The 22,528-nt window shown below is 41.5% G+C and overlaps 1 protein-coding gene across 5 annotated transcripts; it reads left to right on the top strand.

The window, feature by feature from the left end:
• The first annotated feature begins 283 nt into the window (after positions 1-283).
• On the top strand, positions 284-21,898 carry TCEANC (transcription elongation factor A N-terminal and central domain containing). Of its 5 annotated transcripts, XM_048860907.2 has the most exons (6): positions 284-422; positions 7,729-7,792; positions 9,555-9,700; positions 15,101-15,203; positions 15,374-15,430; positions 19,781-21,898. In XM_048860907.2, the coding sequence occupies exons 5-6, from the start codon at positions 15,403-15,405 to the stop codon at positions 20,875-20,877; spliced, it is 1,125 nt and encodes a 374-aa protein (XP_048716864.2). In that variant the 5' UTR covers positions 284-422; positions 7,729-7,792; positions 9,555-9,700; positions 15,101-15,203; positions 15,374-15,402; the 3' UTR covers positions 20,878-21,898. The 5 variants fall into 5 exon arrangements, with proteins under 5 accessions (XP_048716864.2, XP_048716887.2, XP_048716876.2 ...); XM_048860930.2 differs by lacking the exon at positions 9,555-9,700; XM_048860919.2 differs by lacking the exon at positions 7,729-7,792.
• Positions 21,899-22,528: the final 630 nt, after the last annotated feature.

The following is a 22,528-nucleotide window of genomic DNA, read 5'->3' on the forward strand; positions in this document are numbered from 1 at the left end:
TTCCCCCTACACTGCTCAGGGCCTGGGCTTTGTTATGAAACTGCTTATACGTGGTCTGGCCGCCAAATAAGAACGAGATTTCCTTCAGCTCTCCCGCCACAGCGTCTCCCCTCTCTCGGGGCGGGAGCGGGAAAGTCCGGCGGGGCAGGGAACAGCGCGGGCGGGATTGTGCGTTACAGTCACTCCCGCCCCTGGGGAGAGGGCGCGGCTCAGCTCTCCCCGGTCTCTCGCGCTGCCTTTCCCGCCCGCCCACCGAGCACCGCCCAGCCCCGCGCGCCCCCGCGCACCCGGCCGCAGCCGGCGCTGCGCGGCAAGCGGGGCGCGGCTCCCCCAGCTTGGGGCCCGCCCTGCACGTCAGCGGCAAGATGGCGGCGCCCGGCTCAGCCTGGAGGGGCGGAGGAGTCCCCTGCCCCAACTCGGAGGTAACGGTCGCTGCCCCGCCCCGGGATACCGGGGAGAGACCGCCTGCCCCTCCCCGCCCCCAGTGATAAGGGGGGGGTCAGACGTCTGGGGAGGGGAAGACCCCTGCGTCCCCCGGTGATAGCGGGAGTTAGATTTAGGGGCACCCTGCAGCCAGGGGCGGGAAACACCGTCTCCCCTAAGCCCGTGTCTGCGCTCTAGATCGGGGGCTCCCCGCCCTGTGGGGGGAACAGCCAGATTTCAATTGATCTGAGTTCGACTCCTACACCGTTTGTTTTGTGTTAACCTAAACCCTGGAGGTGAAACTCAGCCAAACCCCACCCCTTGTCACAGGGAGGGAGGGGTTACGGTGTCTCCCACCCCCAGGAGCTGCGTAAGCGGTTTGGGCCCCGCTTCGTACCGAAGTTTTGCGAACTGAATCCACTTCGTATCCAAACCTAGAACCAGGCAGGTTTCACCTCCCTTTGGGTTTTGTTGCTAACGATCAACACACTCTAGTCTTCGTGGGCTGAAGTGTAGAGTTGACTTCTGTGGTCAGCTGTTTACATTACTAACTCCTCCTCAGTCTAAGGTAATAGCCGCAGACATACACAGTACAGGTTTTTATTTATGATAGGCCCAGTTCACAGATAATTTTCAGTCCTTTTGCACCAGCTATGCTTGAACAATGGCATGCAGATTATCATTATTTATATTGACATGTCACCTAGGCGCCCAAGTCATGGACCAGGACCCTGTTGTGCTAGGGGACTCTGTAGAAACACAGAATAGAAAGACCGTCCCTGCTCCAAAGAGCTTACATTCTAAGCAACAGTATGGTTCCACCAGCAAAGGGGGCCTTCTAGGATGCTCCCATCTGTTTCCCGGCTGCTACAGGGGCCTTGGGAAGCCATGTGCAAACTAGGAGGCTGAGCTACCCTCCTTCCAACAGCCCAAGAATTGAGGAAGCATAAGTTGTCCCAACCTTTCTCTCTGGGCCAGGCTGTGCAGGAGCACAGGGGTGAATTTAAGTTATGGTGCCTAGAATAAGATAGGTGCTTTACAAGTCGAGGATCCTGTTTAGAATATAAACAGATCAGTAGAAAAAAAGATAAAAATGGTATTCAGCAAAAGTAAGTAACTGAGCAAGTAACTATATTCAGCATTTGTCTTGTAGCTCAATGTTAAACTTTGTCTTCTCTCTTTCCATCATGTTAAAGGGATGATAAGGAATTTGGGAAGGGAGAACAAGATGTACTCTGATCATACAGTGATGAGAAGCAGTATATAACCCTCAGATAGAAAGAAAAGAGCCTTGTGGGAGAAATGACTTTTAAGGAAAGATTTGAAAGGCATATTTTGGACCATAGTGAGAATATGTCACTTTCTACAGTAACAATCTACTATGGGATTGATTGCCTGAGTAATTTTCATGGTGAGTTTTCTATCTTGTTATCTGACACTGTCTGCACTGGAGTTTACCTTTGTTACAGCCATTGATGGCCAGTCGCTGGTGTAGCTACACTAGTGCAAAAGTTATGTCTGTGCTACAGAAGAAGTTTTGCTGTCAGTGTATGTCAGAGCCGGGGCATGGTTAGCCTGGCCTAGCATCAGGCACAGGCCAAGGGAGCCAGTTACCAGGAATCAGGCTGGGCTGGAACACCCAGAGATCAGAATCAAGAGAAACCAGAGGGCAGAAACCAGGAGATAGTTACCAACAGTCAGGCCAAATCAGAATACCAGGAGGTCAGGATTTCTATGAGACTCCACTTCGATGGGGTCTGCGTGAAAGAAGCTTCATTCAGGATTGGGGCATTATTGGTTTAAAATAGGTAAACCTACAGTATGATATAAACACAATTTGTGGGAAGTTGCAAAATAACTGGAAAATGCAAAATCTAAGATATGGGATGAGACCCTAGAGGCTATAGGCCAACTTTAAACCTGCAGCGTACACCAGGATGACAAAGGCAGGAAGGTTTCAGAGTAGCAGCCCTGTTAGTCTGTATCTGTAAAAAGAAAAGGAGGACTTTAGAGACTAACAAATTTATTAGAGCATAAGCTTTCGTGAGCTACAGCTCACTTCATCGGATGCATACAGTGGAAAATATAGTGGGGAGATTTTATATACACAGAGAACATGAAACAATGGGTGTTACCATACACACTGTAACAAGAGTGATCAAGAAAGGTGAGCTATTACCAGCAGGAGAGGGGGAGGGCGGGAACCTTTTGTAGTGATAATCAAGGTGGGCCATTTCCAGCACTTTACAAGAACAGTAGAGGGGAAATAAACAAGGGGAAATAGTTTTACTTTGTGTAATGACACATCAACTCCCAGGCTTTATTCAAGCCTAAGTTAATTGTATCCAGTTTGCAAATTAATTCCAATTCAGCAGTCTCTCAATGGAGTCTGTTTTTGAATTTTTTTTGTTGAAAAATTGCCACTTTTAGGTCTAATCGAGTGACCAAAGAGATTGAAGTGTTCTCCGACTGGTTTATGAATGTTATAATTCTTGACGTCTGATTTTTGTCCATGTATTCTTTTACGTAGAGACTGTCCAGTTTGACCAATGTACATGGCAGAGGGGCATTGCTGGCACATGATGACATATATCACATTGGTAGATGCACAGGTGAACGAGGCTCTGATAATGTGGCTGATGTGATTAGTCCCTATGATGGTGTCCCCTGAACAGATATGTGGTCACAGTTGGCAACAGGCTTTGTTACAAGGATACGTTCCTGGGTTAGTGTTTTTGGTGTGTGGTTCCTGGTGAGTATTTGCTTCAGGTTGGGGGGCTGTCTGTAAGCAAGGACTGGCTTGTCTCCCAAGATCTGTGAGAGTGATGGGTCGTCCTTCAGGTTCAGGCAGGAAGGAATCTGATAGTAGGTAGTGAGGTGGATGAAAGAGAAGTAATGGAGAGAGGAAGTTGGAGGAGAGTTGAGGAATGCTTTGCTGCTGGGGAGGAAACACTGTTGTGGTGAATAGGTGCATTTTTACCAACTCTTACAATTTTATTGTGAGTCTGACAAAATTTTATGATTTTTTTCTTAATTCACCAGCTCTTGGAGTCAGATGATTGAAAGTGGAGATTAGCATGCATTTTTTTTAAAGTAAGTTTCTAGACCATATGGTTGTGGAGAAAAGCTTGAAGATGTGAGCATTGAAGGATTAAAACCCAGAAGGCAAATACAAAAATTAACTATTAAAAAAATAGTGAGCCTGACTCATGTTTTTTGAGAGGTTGGGTTTGACAATGCTCTGGATTCTATTGCACATAAAAAGTGAATCCAGGGAAGTACTAGTCTAAAAACCTATGAATACTCAATGGGTTTGGGAGACATCATTTTGAATTGAAATTGTGCTGAATTCCTTTTATTGAGTAACGCAGTTACATATTGTGAAGAATCTGATTTCTTCTTGGATGATTTCTGTAGTGTTAAGCAGTTTTGCCATTTTGGCTATCTGTCCTAAGTGACTGGCAGTATGAATTTAGTGGTTTTCCTCCATCTAGCATGAATCCATCTATCTGAGCAATTTAGAAAACTAAACTGGATTTAATTAAATTAGTTCATTTATAAACTGCAGCAGTTCCTGTAATTGTATTAGAGTCTCCTGGCATGTTCTTAGAATGAGAGAATTGGATATAGCATCCTCTGGCTATAAGGGAACAGTGAAGCATTGCCAATTCAATATTGTTTTTTTCAGATTTTACAGTAATAAATTGTAGGTCTTTTAAAATGCACTACCTCTGCAAAATGTGAGATGGGGATTTACTTTTCATATCATGAATGGGAACTAATAAAATAAAAGATTTTCTCACACATCCTAAAATATTTCTTTGGGTAAATAGTTTTGATTGGGTAAATGTACTGTGAGAATTTAAATGGTACAGTGTCAATGGTACCAGCACTTACTATTTGACTGTTACAGAGTTCAGTACTCCAGGTAAGCCCTGCCCTCCGCTATACAAGTTTTGGGGGGAAGGTTCCATAACCCTACCTCTGTGAAAGCAGTAGGGTATGCCTTCTCCATAGTTCAAGAGACACTCCCAATTTAAATTAAAATTATGGTAATTCGCAGGTATCTTTTGTCAAAAGTTGCTTATTGCATACCAAAATACTACTGTCTTGTTCTGACTGGTCTGTTTTTTTTAAATATTGTAAATCAAACATAACTCGCCACCTGTTACTAATTTACAATACTTGAATCTTCTATTAAGATCTGGAATTTTATTAAACTGCTTTCCCCCAACCACCCCATTGGAATTGTGTCCAAAAATAATAGTGCATATTTTGAAAACAAATCCCTTGTGACAAAAGCTTGATCTGTTATGAGCTCCCAGAAGGAAGGAGATTCAACGTTCTTATCCAGTGGTCACAGCTATTACCTGTTACTGATAAGTATTGAAAAGTAGCTGAAAGAGAGAAGGGATATTTTCCTGCCTGTTCCTGTTCAGTTTTGTCATAAAGATATGTAGAAGGTGAAGGGCTGGGGGAGAAGGAACGTGTATGAAGGAATATATCTTCTTACTCTCAAGTAATACAGTGTTGCATCAAAAGTTGAAAACACCAGGCTAAATAATTCTTAAGACTGACAGAAATATGATTTGGTCATAGATCAGAGATATCATGGAAGTATTTTTCTACCTGAAACAGCTGCAGATTTCAAGAAACTCTAATAAAGTCTATTACTAATGTGTAAATATAATTCCTTAAACTCATTAATGAAATTCCATCTGAACAATGTATAGGACAGTAATAAAATTAATGTAATTATCATGTGATAAAATATAAGCAGAATTGCATACCATCATTTTGCCACCAAAGAAATTGCAAATAAAAAACAAGTGGAAATACTGTCTCAGTTTGTATGTGTTAAAAACTTGTTTTAAAAAAATTAAAAATACATTATAGAATTATCACAAACTGACATGAAGCTAAACAAAGGGGGAAATGCTGTTATGGAGATTAATATTTACAGCCCATGAAAATAGCGAGCTATAAGTTAGTCCTTAATAAAAGGCCAAATCTTTTTTGCCTCACTCAGGTGAATAATCCCATTAAATTCAACAGGACAACTCATATGAGTAAGGCAAGTGAGATTCGGGATACAATATGTAAACCAAAAAGAAAAGGAGTACTTGTGGCACCTTAGAGACTAACCATTCTTCAAAGAAACCATCATCGCATATCATGTTGGGAGGGACTCATGCCTCCACCATCAGATCAAGTGGAACTCGTAAACTAATGATAAAATTTATGCAGTGTGAGTGGTTCAGCTCACAGATTCTCTAGTCCTGAGGACTTGATGCCCAGGGTGAAGACCCTGTGAAACTATATCTTTGAAGTAGTAGAATAACAAGCTAAATAACTGCTGCTTACATGTGATCAATTTAATGATAAGAATGTTTGTCCGTGTCTATTAGTACTGTCATTTGCATATACTCTTAAATATTTCAATAACCAGTGTTGTTGTGTTAGTTCTAAAAATAAGAAAAAACAAAGAAGACATAATAATCCTCCAATATGATCATTTCAAATTATGTAACAGAAAGCTAATCAGTAAAAAGTTTTCAAAGAAAGAAATATTCTTATTCCTTGCGACATAATATTTTTTCAAATAGAAATAAATGTGACATTTCAGTTGTCTAATGACTAATTTTGGATGCTCTATCAGATTTCTGTAGAAAAGTAATTTCACCCTCAATAATACCATATGAACACATTTCTACGTAATCATATAAAACCTTAGCGTATTTACGTCTGCTAAATATAAAAAAAATGGTGTCAGCTTATAACAAAAAGGAGGCAGTATTACTACTCAAATAACTATTTTAATGGTATTTTCTAATCCCATCAAATATTGTTTCCAAAATAGAAAGGATCACAATCTATTTTAGGGTTTTAGACTGCTACCTATCACCACAGTATCTTAACACCTTCCATGTAAGATCAATAGAAATAGTGAAGTCATAATGGACTTCCTGGAGTCTCTGGCACTTCTTACTTTTCAGGGTGAAAACTCTGCTTGAGGTAGGGTTTTTGGTTTTGATTTCTTTTAGATTTTGTTGGTAGCAGTGTAGATGTGGGAGTCGCTTTCGTCCGTGTCATTTTGAAGGTAGAATACTGCATAGAGATTTTGCAGTATTTCCTAATGACTTTGGATTCCCTTGATCTCCTCCTCCTCCGGTAGTTTGCTCCATAGCTGTATTCTCTCTGTTTAGAATGCTTTATCTCACAAGGTTTTTCCTGGGCTTTGTGGTCTGCATTGTCCTAGCTGTCATGTTGATTCATAGATCAGAATTTGATCTTTTATGCAGCTGAGTCATAATTAAGGCTACGATTTTGTCACAGAGGTCCTGAGGCAGCGGGCCCTCAAGCTCCTAGCCACCATGGGCAGTGGGGGTACCCTGCAGCTCCTGGCTGCTGTGGGGGGCTGGGGATCCCCACAGCTTCCCAGCCACAATGGTGGGGCTGGAGGACCCCAGCAGCTTCCCTGCTGCTGCGGCAGGGTAGTGGGACCCCCGCAACTCCATGGCTTCCACGGCGGGTCAGGGGGACACCCGAATCTCCCCACAGGGACAGCGGCGGGGGATTCCCGCAGCTCCCCTGCCACTGCCGAGGGACGGGGGACCTCCGTCTGCCATGGGGGGGCAGAGGGAGCCCTACAACTCCTCTCCATCAGAGGAGGGCAGGGAGACCTCAGCAGTTCCCTTTCCGCCGCAGTAGGGCAGGGGGACCCCCGGAGTCCCCAGCTGCCACAGAGGGGCAGGGGGACCCTGGCAACTTCCCTGCCACTGCAGCAAGGCAGTGGGACCCCCGCAGCTCCATGGCTGCCACGGCGTGTTGGGGGAAGCCCCGCATCTGTCCACAGTGGCAGCGGCAGGGGGACCCCCACCACTCCCTGCCACTGCTGTGAGGCGGGGGACCCCCTGGCCGCCCTGGGGTGAGCAGAGGGATCCCCATAGCTCCTCCCACCACAGGGAGGCAGGAGGACCGCCACAGTTCCCCTCCATCACAGCGGGGAGCTAAGGTACCCCCGCAGCTCCCCACTGTGGTGGCAGCAGGTGGGTTTCCGCAGTTCCCCATCGTTAGATATATTAAAGTTGGAAGGGCGAAAGCCATCCTAGGGTATACTTAAGGAATTAGCAGATGCAATCTAAGAACTATTAATGATTGTCTCTGAGAACTCTTGGAGGATGGGTGAGGCCCCAGATGACTGGAGAAGAGCAAATATAGTTCCTATCTTTAAAAACATAAGAACCAACATGAGTTTGTCAAGAACAAATCATACTAAACCAACCTAATTTCCTTTTTTGACAGGATTACCGGCCTCGTGGATTTGGGAGGGGCAGGGAAGCTGTACACATGATATATGTTGATTTTGGTAAGGGTTTTGACATAGTCCCACATGACATTCTCATAAGCAAACTAGGGAAATACTGTCTAGATGAAATTACTATAAGGTGGGTGCACAACTGGTTGAAAGACTCTACTCAGAGAGTAGTTGTCAATGGTTCGCTGTCAACTGGGAGGACATATCCAGTGGGGTCCCACCAGGGTCGGTCCTGATACTATTCAATATTTCATTAATGATTTGAATAATGGAGGATATGCTTAAGGGCTGTTATAAAGAAGACATAATCAATTGTTCTCCATGTCCACTGAAGGTAGGGCAAGAAGTAATCGGCTTAATCTGCAGCAAGGGAGATTTAGGTAAGATATTAATACCCTTATAGTTAGAAAGTTTTTCTTAAGCACTGGAATAGGCTTAAAGGGAGGATGTGAAATTCCCGTCACTGGAAGTTTTTAAAAAACAGGTGAGACAAACTCCAGTCTGTCTTGCCACCTAGGTAAATTTGCGTCTGTGATAGAGATCCCTTACGCCAAAAATCACAATAATATTCAGGTTATTCCTAGTCCCAAAGGACCAGTCACTTACCCCAGATCAGTTGTACATCAGATCTCAACCCAAAGACAATGCTTGTAGCCAATCCTATAATACTAACTAAAGATTTATTAACTAAGAAAAAGAAATGAGAGAGTTAGTTACAAGGCTAAAGAAGGTAAACACACACGCAAATGAATTACAGTCTTAGGATCCAAAGACTGATAGCTGCTCTATATGCAAGCTCTATGTCCTTTAGGGCTAACCCAGACTAAGTAGCTTGGGGATCCCTTACTTATGCTTAGAAATATTGCCCTCTCTGAACTCCAAGCAGCATAGTGATATGGTTGCTTCTTGTCAGGCATTTTTAATTCCTTTTCCCCAGAGCTCAATCTTATGGGATGAGTTCACTCACAGGGCCCCTCTTATGGGAGTTATGGATGGGTGGGAATCAATGAAGTCTTTGTCCTTTGTTTCACAATGGCTCGTTTGGTTTCAGTGAGGGTTTTCTGTGTGCTTAACTAGCACTTTACACTAATTAATGTTTCTTTTCTGTTTGGTGAGTGCATTGTAAACCTCTGTAGTTGTGTATTTTATACTGTAGGCTACAGATATTATAAGTGAGATCAATACATACGGCATCCTGCAAGCATTTCATTAATTCTAAACACTACACACATTCTTATTAACTTAACATCTATTTTGACAGTGCTAACACCACAGGTGAGCCGGGCTGGTTTCCAGCTATGCATTTGTCAGTGTTTAGTGAGTCCTAAGGGCCTTGGTATGAGCCGGCAACTGGTCAGCCATTGTCACAGTCAGGACTTGAGAAACTTATTTGATGCCTACTTGTACCATGGCACTCCTAAACTGCTAGCATTCCTGTCAGCAGGCCATTGTTCTTATCAGCTTTGGGCAAGTAGGTATCTGATTAAATTTGAAGTACCATAGTCCCTCTCTGGCTGTTGGAAAGGAGAAACATTTTCTCTCTCTGTCGCAGACTCTGGACTGTCTTGAGAATGTTTCTTTAGGTCCTCTTCCCCAAGCCTTCTGACTGTTGCACACATAGTCATCTCATCTCCACTATTCTTCCCCCCGCTCATCTTTCTAAATGTTGTGAAGGGTTGTTTTTGCTGTTCTTCCTTCCACCCAGCCTCTGTTTTTATTGGTGGTCCTACCCAGTAAATAGTTTCAGTGCTTTCCCTGATAAAGTTCATAGGTTTTCCAAATAGTAGAGTGACGTTGTCCTTATTTTTGTCAGTTTTGAGCTTCCCAGACAGTTCTGAATAGTAGCAGTGAAGACTGATGTGACGCTGACCACTGCTGCAGCAGGGGTATTGGAGCTGTTTGCCTGCAGACCTAAGAAGGCAGTACTGTATCAGTTTACGCTGTGTTCAGGACTGGAAGGTAACCTTCATAATCATAAGTGCTAGAAGCTACCCTCTCACCACTTAAGGTGTGGCACATTCAGGTTAGAGTGCTCCTCCAGGCCTAAATGTTCTCAGTCCATTAGATCATGCTGCCTCTTTTCTAACAAAAGTTGATATTAAAATGCTGTGCATACAGCATGACTTTCTTTGCTCCAAATTTACTATTGTTTCCCCTGACCTGAAAATAGAATTATAAGTACTTGAATAAATGGATTGAAATGTTGCCTAGTTTCACTGTAGCTTCTATAATGATTACTACCTTTTTTCCTGAAAGACAGTTTGTTTGTTGGTCTTTTTAACTGTACTTAAAATTTCAAAACAGACAATCAACAGCAAAGAATGGATTCTGCTACCTTTCTTCTTTTACATGCAGCAGAATAATGTCAATGTTACAAAATTATGCTAAATCAAGCCGTGCATCCTCTGTACACTTTAGGGACTATGATTTTGCTTGGCTCATCTGTTGCTTGGACTTTTGAAAAACTGACCCTTTAAGGTAGAGACCCACAAAAGGAAAAAAGCAGTAATCTTGTGTGCTGGTACAGTTATAATAATCCAGAGTGAGTTTTCTATGTCATAGAATCCACCCATAGTAAATATCAGTTTACACTTAAGGGAAAAAAAAATCAAGATGTCATGGATTTGTTGTACTACAGCCCCCTCTGGTGGTAAAAAAATTAAATCCTGCATTTTAAAACTGCTGAGCGCATTCTGTAAAGCAGTGGTTCTCAACCAGGGTTACGCGTACCACAGGGGCATGCAGAGGTCTTTCAAGAGGTACATCAACTCATCTAGATATTTGCCTAGTTTTACAACAGGCTATGTAAAAAGCACTAGCGAAATCAGTACAAACTAAAATTTCATAGAGACAGTGACTTGTTTATATTGCTCTTTATATTATACACTGAAATGTAAGTACAATGTTTATATTCCAGTTGATTTATTTTATAATTATATGGTAAAAATGAGAAAGTACGCAGTTTTTTCAGTAATAGTGTGCAGTGACACTTTTGTATTTTTATGTCTGATTTTGTAAGCAAGTAGTTTTTAAGTGAGGTGAAACATTGGGTACTCGAGACAAATCAGACTCCTGAAAGGGGTACAGTAGTCTGGAAACGTTGAGAGCTACTGCTGTAAAGCATTGTCTTATCACTTCAAACACTTGAGATTTTTCTTCTGCTTCTTTCCTATTCTGCCTCTGTTCCCAAACGTTCTGTTTTTTCCCCCAACCATTTACTTAGAGCAGTGTATTGTGACGTGGCTAGGACACTGGGCTGTGGATCAAAAGATCATGATTCTCTTCCTGGTTTTGTCACTGACCAGTTATGTAACAATGGGCAAGTCACCTCACCTCTCTGTTCCTGAAAATGGGGATAATGATACCTACCTTTGTAAAATTGAGTTCTATGGTTGAAAAATTATTATGCTAGAATTAAGAGTTATTTATTATTAGTGGATAGGGTGACCCAATAGCAAGAGTGAAAAATCAGGATGGGATGGGGGGGAAAAGGCACCTATATAAGAAAAATCCCCAAATATTGAGGCTGTCCTTATAAAATCTGGACCTCTGGTCACCCTATTAATGGAAGATAGTGACAAAATACTGTCGTGCTTAGCCTCTGGTCTGGAGAGAGTAAGTATGGGATAATTTGCCACTAACTGGGCCACATACTAACTTGTGCCCATGGTAACAGAATGAAGCAAACTAGGGTCCACCTGGTAGAGGAGAGTAGGGTCAAAGCTACTGCTTTACACCATGTTTTCTCTCTCTCCACACAACACAACTGTTGGAGCTCCATCACTCTGGGGAGTGGAGCTTTGAGTGGGAAGGAACTCTGTGGCATGCTCTTCTTGAGTCCTGAGTGGATTTTCGATAGAAAATATACCCCAAAATTACTGTTAGTTTGAACCCACAATGATACACATACTCTAAGGAGGTGGGTTTTTTGCATGTAAGGGTGGGATTATATTGCAGCATAGCTGCTTTGGGAGCAGCACAGGATCCTGGGCATCCATACTGGTGACCCTAGACCAGTGGTCTCCAACCTTTTTATGCCCAAGATCACTTTTTGAATTTAAGGGCAACCCAGGAGCTGCCCCATCCCTTCCCCAAAGCCCCACCCCACTCACTCCATCCCCCCCCCCCCCCCCGCCATCACTCACTTTCACCAGGGCAGGGTAGAGGGTTGGGGTTCAGGAGGGGGTGCGGGCTCTGGGCTGGGGCCGAGGGGTTGACAGTGTGGGAGGCGGCTCTGGGCTGAGCCTGGAGCAGAGGGTTGGGGTGCAGGAATGGGTGAGGGGTGCAAGCTCTGGGAGGGAGTTTGGGTGCAGGAGCGGGCTCTGGGCTGGGGCAGAGTGTTGGGGTGCAGGAGAGGGTGTGGGTGCTGGCTCTGGGAGGGGGCTCAGGGCTGGGGCTTGGGGTGCAGGAGAGGGTTCAGGGTGCTGGCTCTCAGAGGGGTCTCAGGGCTGGGGGTTGGGGTGCAGGAGGAGGTTCAGGATGCAGGAGGGGGTATGGGGTGCTGACTCCGGGAGGGGGCTCAGGGCTGGTTTAGGGTGCTGGCTCTGGGAGGGGGCTCAGGGCTGGGGGTTGGGGTGGAGGAAGGGGTTATGGGGTGCTGGCTCCGGGAGAGGGCTCAGGGCTGGGGGTTGTGGTGCAGCCTCTTGCCGGGCAGCACTTACCTTCAGCAGCTCCCGGTTGGCGGTGCAGAATGGCTGCCACTAAAGCAGGTTCCCTGCCTACTTGGCCCCACGCCACTCCTGGAAAGCACCAATGCACCCCTGCAGCCCCTGGGCAGGGGGTGGGCGACACGTGGCTCCGCATGCTGCCCCTTTCTGCAAGCACCGCCCCCGCAGCTCCCCTAGGCCACAGCTCCCCATTCCTGGCCAGTGGGAGCTGTGAGGGTGGTGCTTACAGACAGGAGCAGCGTGTGGAAGGAGACTCCTAATCGCTGCCCGCTGGGCCACGCTGGCTGCTTCCGGGACCGGCGTAGGGCCGGGGAAGGTAGGGAGCCTGTTTTAGTGGTAGCCTCACTGCGCAGCCGGAGATCGCGACTGACTGGGAGTTCTCCTGCCTGTTCTTTTGAAGAACAACTCTACCTCCCACCCCTCCAAATACACAAAAATAACCTTTTGGGATGAAACCTCCAGTAAAAACTTGTAGAGTTTTATAGCTACCGTCAGTGTGTCTTACATTGGTTAGCACACAGATCTCTGTTTGCTATTGTGTGAGCTGGGACAAAGGATTTGATGTGATAACTCTCTTCCATCCGTCCCAGAGTTTGAACTCCAGAGTCCTGGCCTGGTTTATAGAGCAGTAATTGTGCTGGTGCCGCTCATGTTCTTTTCACATTGCCTTTTATTTTAATAAAACAGTGACTCAAAAATTAGAGTAAGATTTTTGTATTTTATATGTGTATATTACTTTTAATCCGGAAGGATCCTAAAGCCCTTCACAAACTAAATACAGCAGTGCTGAAATGCTTCCAACTCTCGGACAGAGAGCAGCAGACATGCACATCTGTGCATGCTAATGAGAATGTGGTCAAAATACTACAGTAAACCCCAAATGTTTTTAAAAGTTCTGTGGACCCCTAATGACTTTGAACAACAACACACCCATTTTTAAGTTTTTATATGAAAAAAATACACAATTCTTCTGGAGCAGCTCAAGGTTTCATGGTCTTCCTCACTCTTGATCTTTTCTTTGTGCTGGGATGGAAGATAGGGCATTTGGAAATGTACCCACATCACAGACCACTCATTCCTCCTATGATCCAAGGTGGGGGTGCTCTTCTTTTGAGTGGGGGACTGGTTTAGACATTCACTCCTGGAGGCCAGCATAACCACTGTTTCCAGAAAGTTCTGAGGGAGTATACTGTTTTTTCATCAGCTAACTCTGTTGATGTGAGGATCAGACTTTATCCTATCTTCTGTCCTCATTAGTGATAAAATAGTGCCTAGGCTTTCTCTTCCCCATCTTTGTTCTCACAGGTTACAGTGGTTTACAGATGACCTATAACAACCAAAGTGAAAGTGAACTTTTGAATTCATTCCACCTTGTTGGTCTGAAATACCAGTTTTGTTGACCTTCAGGACATACTGTAGGGCCCCTCTCTTTTTCTGAGTGGAAGGGACACAATAAGGCTGGTATTGTGCATGGTGGAGCATTTTGGGGTTATTGTTTTGATATCTCCCATTGATTTTCCAATTTTGGGGGAGTTTCCGGTCTTTTAAAAATATTTTGTCATAAATGCCTATAGTAGTAGGATATTACTGTTTACTTACAGATGTAATTTAAAACATTGTTTAATTCTGAGTGATGAACATTTTAAAATTTACCAAAACTCAGTGTACAGCATGTTAAACCAGAAACAGTTGGTCCTTAACAACATTAGTTTCATTGGCAAACCAGACATATTGGTATAAGAAATTAACAATCAAAATGACTAAAGGTGTCTTTCCTCTGTGTGTGTGTGTGTGTGTGAGAGAGAGAGAGATATACACGGATTGTTCTTTGTCATTTACACAAAGTGGCTGTTTTCATTTGAGAGATTTTTTGCTGGAATATCTCTAGGGCCCTACCAAATTCCCGGCCATGAAAAACGCATCACGGACCATGAAATCTGGTCTTTTGTATGCTTTTACCCTATACTATACAGATTTAATTGGGGAGACCACCATTTCTCAAGCTGGAGGTCCTGACCCAAAAGAGAGTTTCACGGGGTGTGTGTGTGTCCACAAAATTATTTTAGGGAGGTCGTGGTATTGCCACTCTTACTTCTGTGCTGTCTTCAGAGTTGGGCGGCCAGAGAGCGGTGGCTGTTGGCCAGGTGCCCAGCTCTGAATGCAGCGCCCCACCAGCAGCAGCACAGAAGTAAGGGTGGCGATATCATCCCGTGCCATCCTTTCTTCTGCGCTGTTGCTGGTGGCAGCTCTGCCTTCAGAGCTGGGCTCCCGGCCAGCAGCCACCGCTCTTCGGCTGCCCAGTTCTGAAGTCAGCACAACAACCACCAGCAGTGCAGAAGTGAGGGTAGCGGTACCACAATGCCCCTACAATAACCTTGTGACCCCTCACACACCTCCGTTTTGGTTCAGGATCCGTATAATTACAGATTTAAATAGCTGAAATCATGAAATTTATGATTTTTAAAATTCTGTGACAATGAAATTGAGGGAAAAGGACCATGAATTTGGTAGGGCCCTAAATATATCTTAATAACTTGATTAAGAGCCCAGATAAATTGTTTGCTGATGATGACAGAGCACCTTCAGACATTAATTCTTCTGGGGCCATCATAGGGTCTATTAATAGCTTTGTGCACATATTTTGATAACTGCTTTAACTGTTCTGTTTTTTCTTATCTAACTTTGCTCATAGATCCTGTGTGAACTGCTCCGTATGGAATCTTTACTATTCATTGAATGCATACATCAACCTCTGAGGAAAGATTTCCTGTAAACACATCTATTTTGTTTTACATGTAAGTAGTCTATCTCTTGAGCTGTAAATTTTCTAAGATTATAATAAATGCTCATTTAGTTGTTCAACACACTTATTTTACTTCTAATCCATATTATATTTAATCTTTTGCTATGGCATATTGATTCATACATAGGCTGTATGTGTTGTTTAAAGCATATATGTTTTTAGTCATTTAGAGCCAAGTCCTGGAAAAGTTAATGCACGCCTGGGAGATTCAGAAAACTCGTAAGTAACTTAACCACTTCATGTGTGCATGTGCGTGTAAAAGGTATGGATATAGAATTTACATGTGGCATGGAACAGTGCACACACATTTGTAACCATTGTAAAAGGGCTGGAAAAGGTCTTGTTTGGAGGTGAGGGTGTTAGCCAAACCAGTGTCTTATCCTGAAGTGCAGTATAATACATATTGGATGAGCACATGACACTGTAGCTAATTTCACCCTGTGTCTCATGACCAACCATAACAGCCAGCAGATTTTCTTCCTCTTTCAACACCAACTACTTGATCTTTGTAAGACAGGAAACTAATCAAGTGCAGTGCTGAGTTTATACATCTGCTCTCTCATTGTGTAACTTTTAGTTACGTAATCTAGTACTTGCTGGATTGGATCTGTATTTGTCATTATTAAGGATGTAGGATACTTTTGGAAATGAATAGTGTTATTTTTTCCATCACTTTAGTTTTTTAGAATTAAACAAACCTTCTCATTGTACTAGACTGTGTGTATTTCTAAACTAAACAATGAGACTGAGGATGTTGTTATGCATACAATTCAACTGATGTAACTGAAAAATGTATCCTGTCAGTCTCTCTTCTTTCTAAATATTTTAAAACTATACTTAAGTAGCATTTTTCATTTTTAATACCAATCATCCAAGATTTACAAAGCTCTTTATACCTATTCATGCTTGACATTTTGGAGGCACGTTAGGATGCCAGTAGAGGGTGTCAGTCAGCTTCGAAGAAGGTCAGGCTGGGCTGTGGTTCACACTTAGGGAAACATGGCAGACCCTGTAATAAATAATTGATATTAATTTCACTGTAGGCATTGATGTTGTCTGCAAATTCAAAAAGATAACACTGCATTGCTTTCCATTCAGTTCAATTTGGAAGATTTACATTCAGTTCACATGCAGAAAGTTTATCTTTGCATCCATAATGTACTGAAACATTTAGTTTAGTGAAATCTTAAATTCTGCACAAATAGATAGCTTAAATAGGCTTCTTCCTTCCTTCCTTCCTGTTCCCTGTGGGATGATCGTGTGGACTTTTAAAACTTTATATACAGTAAACATCCCCCTTGTGCTATCTCCTCTCTAACTTCTGTCTGTAACTACTCCTCTGTGGATGTATATTCTGGATGTGTACCAACAGTTTTCCCTGACTTTGAAAATGTCATGAGTTAAGATCACAAGAGCCTTGAAAGTGGATTCAGTCTGTCATGCTGAGCAGATTTTCAAAGTCAAAACATGGGACAGGCAGTCTGGGAATATTTATGGATTGTTTTTGGAGGCAGTCAGGGAGGTGTGAAGCAAGGGTTTTGGCAGCTGGGGAATAAAGGGCAAAAAAGTCTGCCCACTCTACCTCTTCCTCATATTTTCTATGCTCTTGTTTTCTATTTTTCTCTTTCCTCACTTTTCCTGTAGTCATTTCGCCTCTCTTTCAGCATCCTTCAGTTGTCTCCCCTTTGACCTTCCCCTCACTCTCTCTACCATAATTATTCATTTTAAGTATTATTATTTGTATTACTGTAGCACCTAGAAGCCTTAGTCATGGACTAGGACTGCATTGTGTTAGGCTCTCTGCAAAGACAGAACAAAAAATGGTCCCTGCCCCAAAGAGCTTACAATCTAAGTATAAGACAAGAGACAACAAATAGATACAGACAAACAGGGGAGGACAAGGAAGCAATGAGACAGTATTGGTCAGCGTGTAGGGCTGCTGGTGCGCTGAGGCACCTGCCTATCTCCCTTTTATTCTTAGTCCTTTTATTCTACCCCAGCTCCAGAGACCCTACCTTAATCCTCTGCTCATCTGTGGTGCAAGGAAGCTAGTCAGTTGCATGAATCATATTAGGCAAGCTTGGTAATTACCTGCATATGGCTGCGCAGATCATGTGAGCTGCTTGTCAGCTCATCATTCAGTGCACTGCCAGGCTTCTGCTCGGCACCTTCATGACTAAGGCAAAGCAGGGTGACACATGTGACAGGTCTGGTGAAGATATATTCCTTAATATGTGAGCACTTAGCCAACCTGTTATCAGTCTCACCTTCTCAGCTGGCTGATTTCTTTAGCTGGTCAGAGTCAGAAGGGATGTACAAAAACTGTGACAAAACACTATTTCTGGTTTTAAAAAAAAATTGACTGGGACAAACCCTGAAAACAGTGACACAATCACACTGGTTTACAAGGCCAAGAATTCACTTTAGTGAATACTTCATCCAGTCTTAATTTATGCTTATCAAAGTGAGATAACGGTAAAGTATTAGGACTGCTGGTCTTTTGTACAAATTTGAATATTGTTCCTGTCCTGAGGGCTTTGATTTTTGTCATGGGCATAATGAGACAGGCATAAGGGAAATCTAAAAACAGTCAAATGACAAGAATCTACATCCCGAATGCCCTTTACTTTTTCATTAGGCCACATAACAGTGCATATGCTGTGAAAACATTATTTGTATAGCACAGTTAGTGTGCCAGGTACTTTATGAAAAATACACAAAGAGGCCTTTGCCTTAAAGAGCTTGCAAAAAGTACAGATAAACAATTTCTAACATAAGAATTGCTATTCTGAAACCTACTTTACCGTTGTAAATAAATAAAATATTTACTTGCTATGGGATGTAGAATGTTGGAACTAGTAGGGGAAAGGGAAGAGGAGATGACCTCAGTGGGAGTTTACTGGTCTGGTCCCACTTCTCTCTATTAGCCTCCCAGGATTTAACTTAGCAGCTCCCAATTAAATTTGTTCATCTGTGTACTATAACAGTTACCCAAAAAACCTCAAATGTCAAAAATAGAGTGTGTGTATGTATGTATATATATTAACACATGTAATTAACACATTTTAAAAATGAAAATTGTTGGAGCCACAACAACGGCCTGAAAAATATATTCTGAATTGTATATTGGATTTATTCATTTTTCCCTGGACAAATGTGATTTGGTCACACAGTGCACATATGTTAGTCATATGATTTTATCTTCCTGACATGGTCAAGGCCTAAGAGAAGCTTAATATGAAGAAGCGATCAATGCGTGTTTCAGTTTTCTGCTGCAAAACACTTTAAATATAAGCACTGAAAGCTAGTTTCATATGGGGAGAATGTGAATGCACAGGTTTCCTAAAGCCTTTGTACATTTTATGGTTTCTCCTGGATATGCATATGTAATCCCCATTTATGTCAATAACATTTATACATCCACTGACAGAAAAATGGGCTCCTGGGTTTTTTGTTTTGTTCTAGGGGTGTGAGATGCAGAAGCTGATTTGTTATAATTAAAGCTGCCTGTAATGGCAAACAGAAATGGGGAAATAATGGCTTTGTCATGGTAAACAAATGCAATAAATAAAAAGGCAACATTCTGGCACTATTTAATTAAGTGTTTTGTTATGATAAATTCTGTGAAAGATGATATCTTTTATTTTACAATGAAAAATGTTAAAGCCAGATAAAAGATTTTATATTAGATATTAAGACACCCAAACATTTGGGAATTTATTAAGCCAAATTTGTAAACGTTCATGGAAGACTCACGCTAAGAAAAGGGCTGGCTGTGGTGACAAAGATTGATTTTAAAAAAATATTAAGCCACAAAGCAAAATCTTTTAAGATGGTCGTTAACTTTTGGATGCCCACCTTCCTTGTTTGTCTAGATGTGCTGACGATCTGTAGCTTCCATTAAGTTCAGTTGGAACTGAGTGCTCAGCAGTTATGAAAAACAGGTTCAAGAGGTCTCAAGTGAGGAACCCAAAAGTTGAGGCATGCAGAATCAGTGACCAAACATATAAACTTGATAATAATACACCAATTCTCTGAAGACCGCATTGACTTTCTGTTTGCTTCTTGGTGAAATTCAAGTGGTTGACATTGATATATAAAGCCCTAAATAGTTTGTGTCCTGGCTGTATGAGAAAAAAGAGTCTTTTTGTGTCATTGTAACAGTTTTGCTCAGCCGGAGTGCTCTAACAGTCTCTAAATTTTAAATATCAGAGGACTTGTGGCTGGGCATTCTCAGTAGTGAACACTGAACTTTGGACCTTGTTTTTCCCAATTGACTAATAGAACCAGAGTCTGTTAATATTTAGGATATAGTGCAAAGCCACTCTGTTGTCTCAAAACTTTGACTGAGCATGTAACTGGCTACATATTTAGCTTATTTTAGTATCTACTTCTATAGTGTACATTCAAATAAGGACATGTGTGGTGTAAGTGAGGTTTTTTGCACATTTAAGAATAAAATAAATTGTACAATAACAAAGCTTATGAAAGTTTGCAGAACATTAATAATAATAGCTTTCTCTATGGTCATGAAGATGATATCATATATTTTTATTACTTTTCTTTCAGGTTTAAAAATGTCTGATAAAAAAATAATTATGAACAGAGCCCATTATATTGAGAAGCTACTGTCTGAAAACAATTTCCAAGATATTGGAAATCACCTTACAGAACTTGAAGCTGTTGATATGACTATAGAATATCTTCAGGAGACTGATGTTGCCAAAGCTGTGTACAGAGTCTTCCAGAACTGTCCTGCAATAACATTGAAAAAGAAAGCAAAGCATTTATTATCAAAGTGGAAGACGCTTTACAAGAATAACTATCTTTCATCGGTACAAGATAAAAAGTCAGTTTCTCAGAGTGTGAAAGAGCACAATGAATATTTCAGTGCGGTTCCACAAGAACAAACTGAGTTTTCTGGAGAATTGAATCAGCATGAAATGTTAGATGCTGCTGGTTCTAACAGTTTGCTGACATCACAAAACGTTTCAAAAGATGAAGTGTATAATAAGCCAAAAAGCAGTGTGAATCAACTGGGTCTTTTAGAAGAGCAGCACACCGATAATGAAAACACTAAACCTGCTGGCAGTGAAACAAGCCCACAGCAAGGACATATGAAGCCCATGAGGTTGAAATGCACAGAACTTATTTATAAAGCCTTGACTGATTCTGCCACAAGCAAAGAGGAAGCCAATAAGTGGCAAGAATTATCCAAAGAAATTGAAGAGCATATTTTTGCTCTTCATGCTAGAAATGACAAAAAGTACAAAAATTGTATCAGAAGCAAAGTCTCTAACTTGAAGAATCCTAAAAATTCCCACTTAAAACATAACCTATTTTCAGGGACTATGAGTCCAAAGACTTTTGCTGATATGACAGTGATGGAAATGGCCAATGATGAACTGAAACAACTCAGAGCTTTGTACACAGAATCATCTGTTCAGGAACATCAGCTTCCCCAAGTTATTGATGGCACACAGACAAACAAAATAAAATGTAGGCGCTGTGAAAAATTTGATTGCACTGTCACTATGATTGCCAGGGGAACTCTCTTCCTGCCTAGTTGGGTGCGAAATGCAAATCCAGATGAACAAATGATGACTTACGTTATTTGTAATGAATGTGGAGAGCAGTGGTACCACAGCAGATGGGTTTGTTTGTGATTATTAACCCTTTAATGAATATCACTTAAAAGTGAAAAACATAAAATAGATATCAGAGAAAAGTGTTGGGATTATTTTTGTATTTGTCTTAGATGTTTATAAATCAGTGCTATTGTGCAGACACAGCAAATAAGTTGTAGGATAATAGCTAAATGATAGTGGTCATAAAATCATTTTGGAGGTTGTATTGAAATGATTTGTCTTAAATTTTATTTGCTGTAAGTGTGTAAAATGTGCATTGTGTTGTAATATAATTTAGTGGGAAACATTTGCGTGCTTGTTACAAAGATTGCTTGGTATTTCAAAACAGTTAAGGACTTAATTTTCAAACGTATTGAACACTGTAGTTCTTATTGTCTTCAGTGAGATTTGTGGATGCTCAGCATTTATGAAAATCAGGCCATTAGTACAGTTTAAGCAAGTTAATGGCAATACTGTAATGAACACCTTTTTTCTAGGATGATCACTGAAGACTGTCCAACACAGACCTGCTCTGTAATTAAATGAAAAATTCACTTGCAAAAAGAGTCAGATTACTTCTCTAACCAATTTAATCATGTTTAAGTAGAAGGATAAGCTGCCGAATATAAAAGATACTGGGGAGAATGGTAGCAAATTAAAGCAAAAATGGACTTGGATGTAAACTGTTTTATAGCTAAGCAAAAAATGCTTCTTTAAAAGAGATCCCAGATCAGATGAGTATGATATAGAGTATTATATCAATTTGAGATCCAAACTTGCATTTTAACATGGTATGCATTACACCTGGTAGTAAGTGTTTGCAAAATTAGACCCCTGAGGGCCTGATTCAGGAAATCACATATGCACATTATTAAATCATCCTTATTCATGAAATTAAGGGATGAAGTTAAACATATGCTTAAGTCTCATTATGTGCTTTCCTGAACAGAGATGTTTTCCTGAATTGGGGTCTTAGTTACTAATTACAGTATGTTACATTTTTCCTCATTCAGGTAATAAATACATGAGGGGAAAAAACCCTCTGTTTTTACTCCAAGAATTGGTGAATTATTGTGCTCTACGGTTGTTGCTTTGTCCAATAGTGAAGCATCTGTCCTATTTCTAAGTTCATATTTCAGGTTTATATCATGTGTGGTACTAGCACAAACTAGGATTAATACCTGTATCCTGCTAGCATCCATTTATTTTTCTTCTATGTCTTAATTTACTTTTATTTATATTTTCTCTTTTTGCATTTATACAACACCATGTCAATTCCTCTTCCAACTATTATGGGCAATGGTTCAAAAAGCACCAATGTTCCCATTTGTTTGTTTAACATATAAAATGATTCCACTAACCCTGGTTAGCTGTGTAGGTAGGTGTGATCTGGGAATGAAATTAGCTTGTGTTTACAATTCTTGTTAGTCAACATTTCCAATAACTTGAATGATGCACATAGCAGATCAAGAAGGCATTCTTTTTCTGGATGGTATGAGTAGGGGGAGCATCCAATACACATGTAGGAAGGAGATGAGACAAACACACTTGCTCTCCAAATGAATAATTTCATGCCTTACATCCCTATATACTTTCTCTGTTATTTATAACTCACTATCAGCACTTAACTCCTAGAAGAAATAGCCCTTTTATTCAATCCCAATTTTCTCAGCCTAGGATTCCTTCAACT

Source organism: Caretta caretta, chromosome 1, assembly GCF_965140235.1.
Source record: "Caretta caretta isolate rCarCar2 chromosome 1, rCarCar1.hap1, whole genome shotgun sequence".
Lineage (NCBI taxonomy): Eukaryota > Metazoa > Chordata > Testudines > Cheloniidae > Caretta > Caretta caretta.

Bases quoted from the DNA above. Each gene is read 5' to 3' on its own strand.
- TCEANC (XM_048860907.2), top strand. From the start codon at position 15,403: ATGCACGCCTGGGAGATTCAGAAAACTC. The intron at 15,431-19,780 runs GTAAGTAACTTA...CTTTTCTTTCAG, and splicing joins CTGGGAGATTCAGAAAACTC to GTTTAAAAATGTCTGATAAA.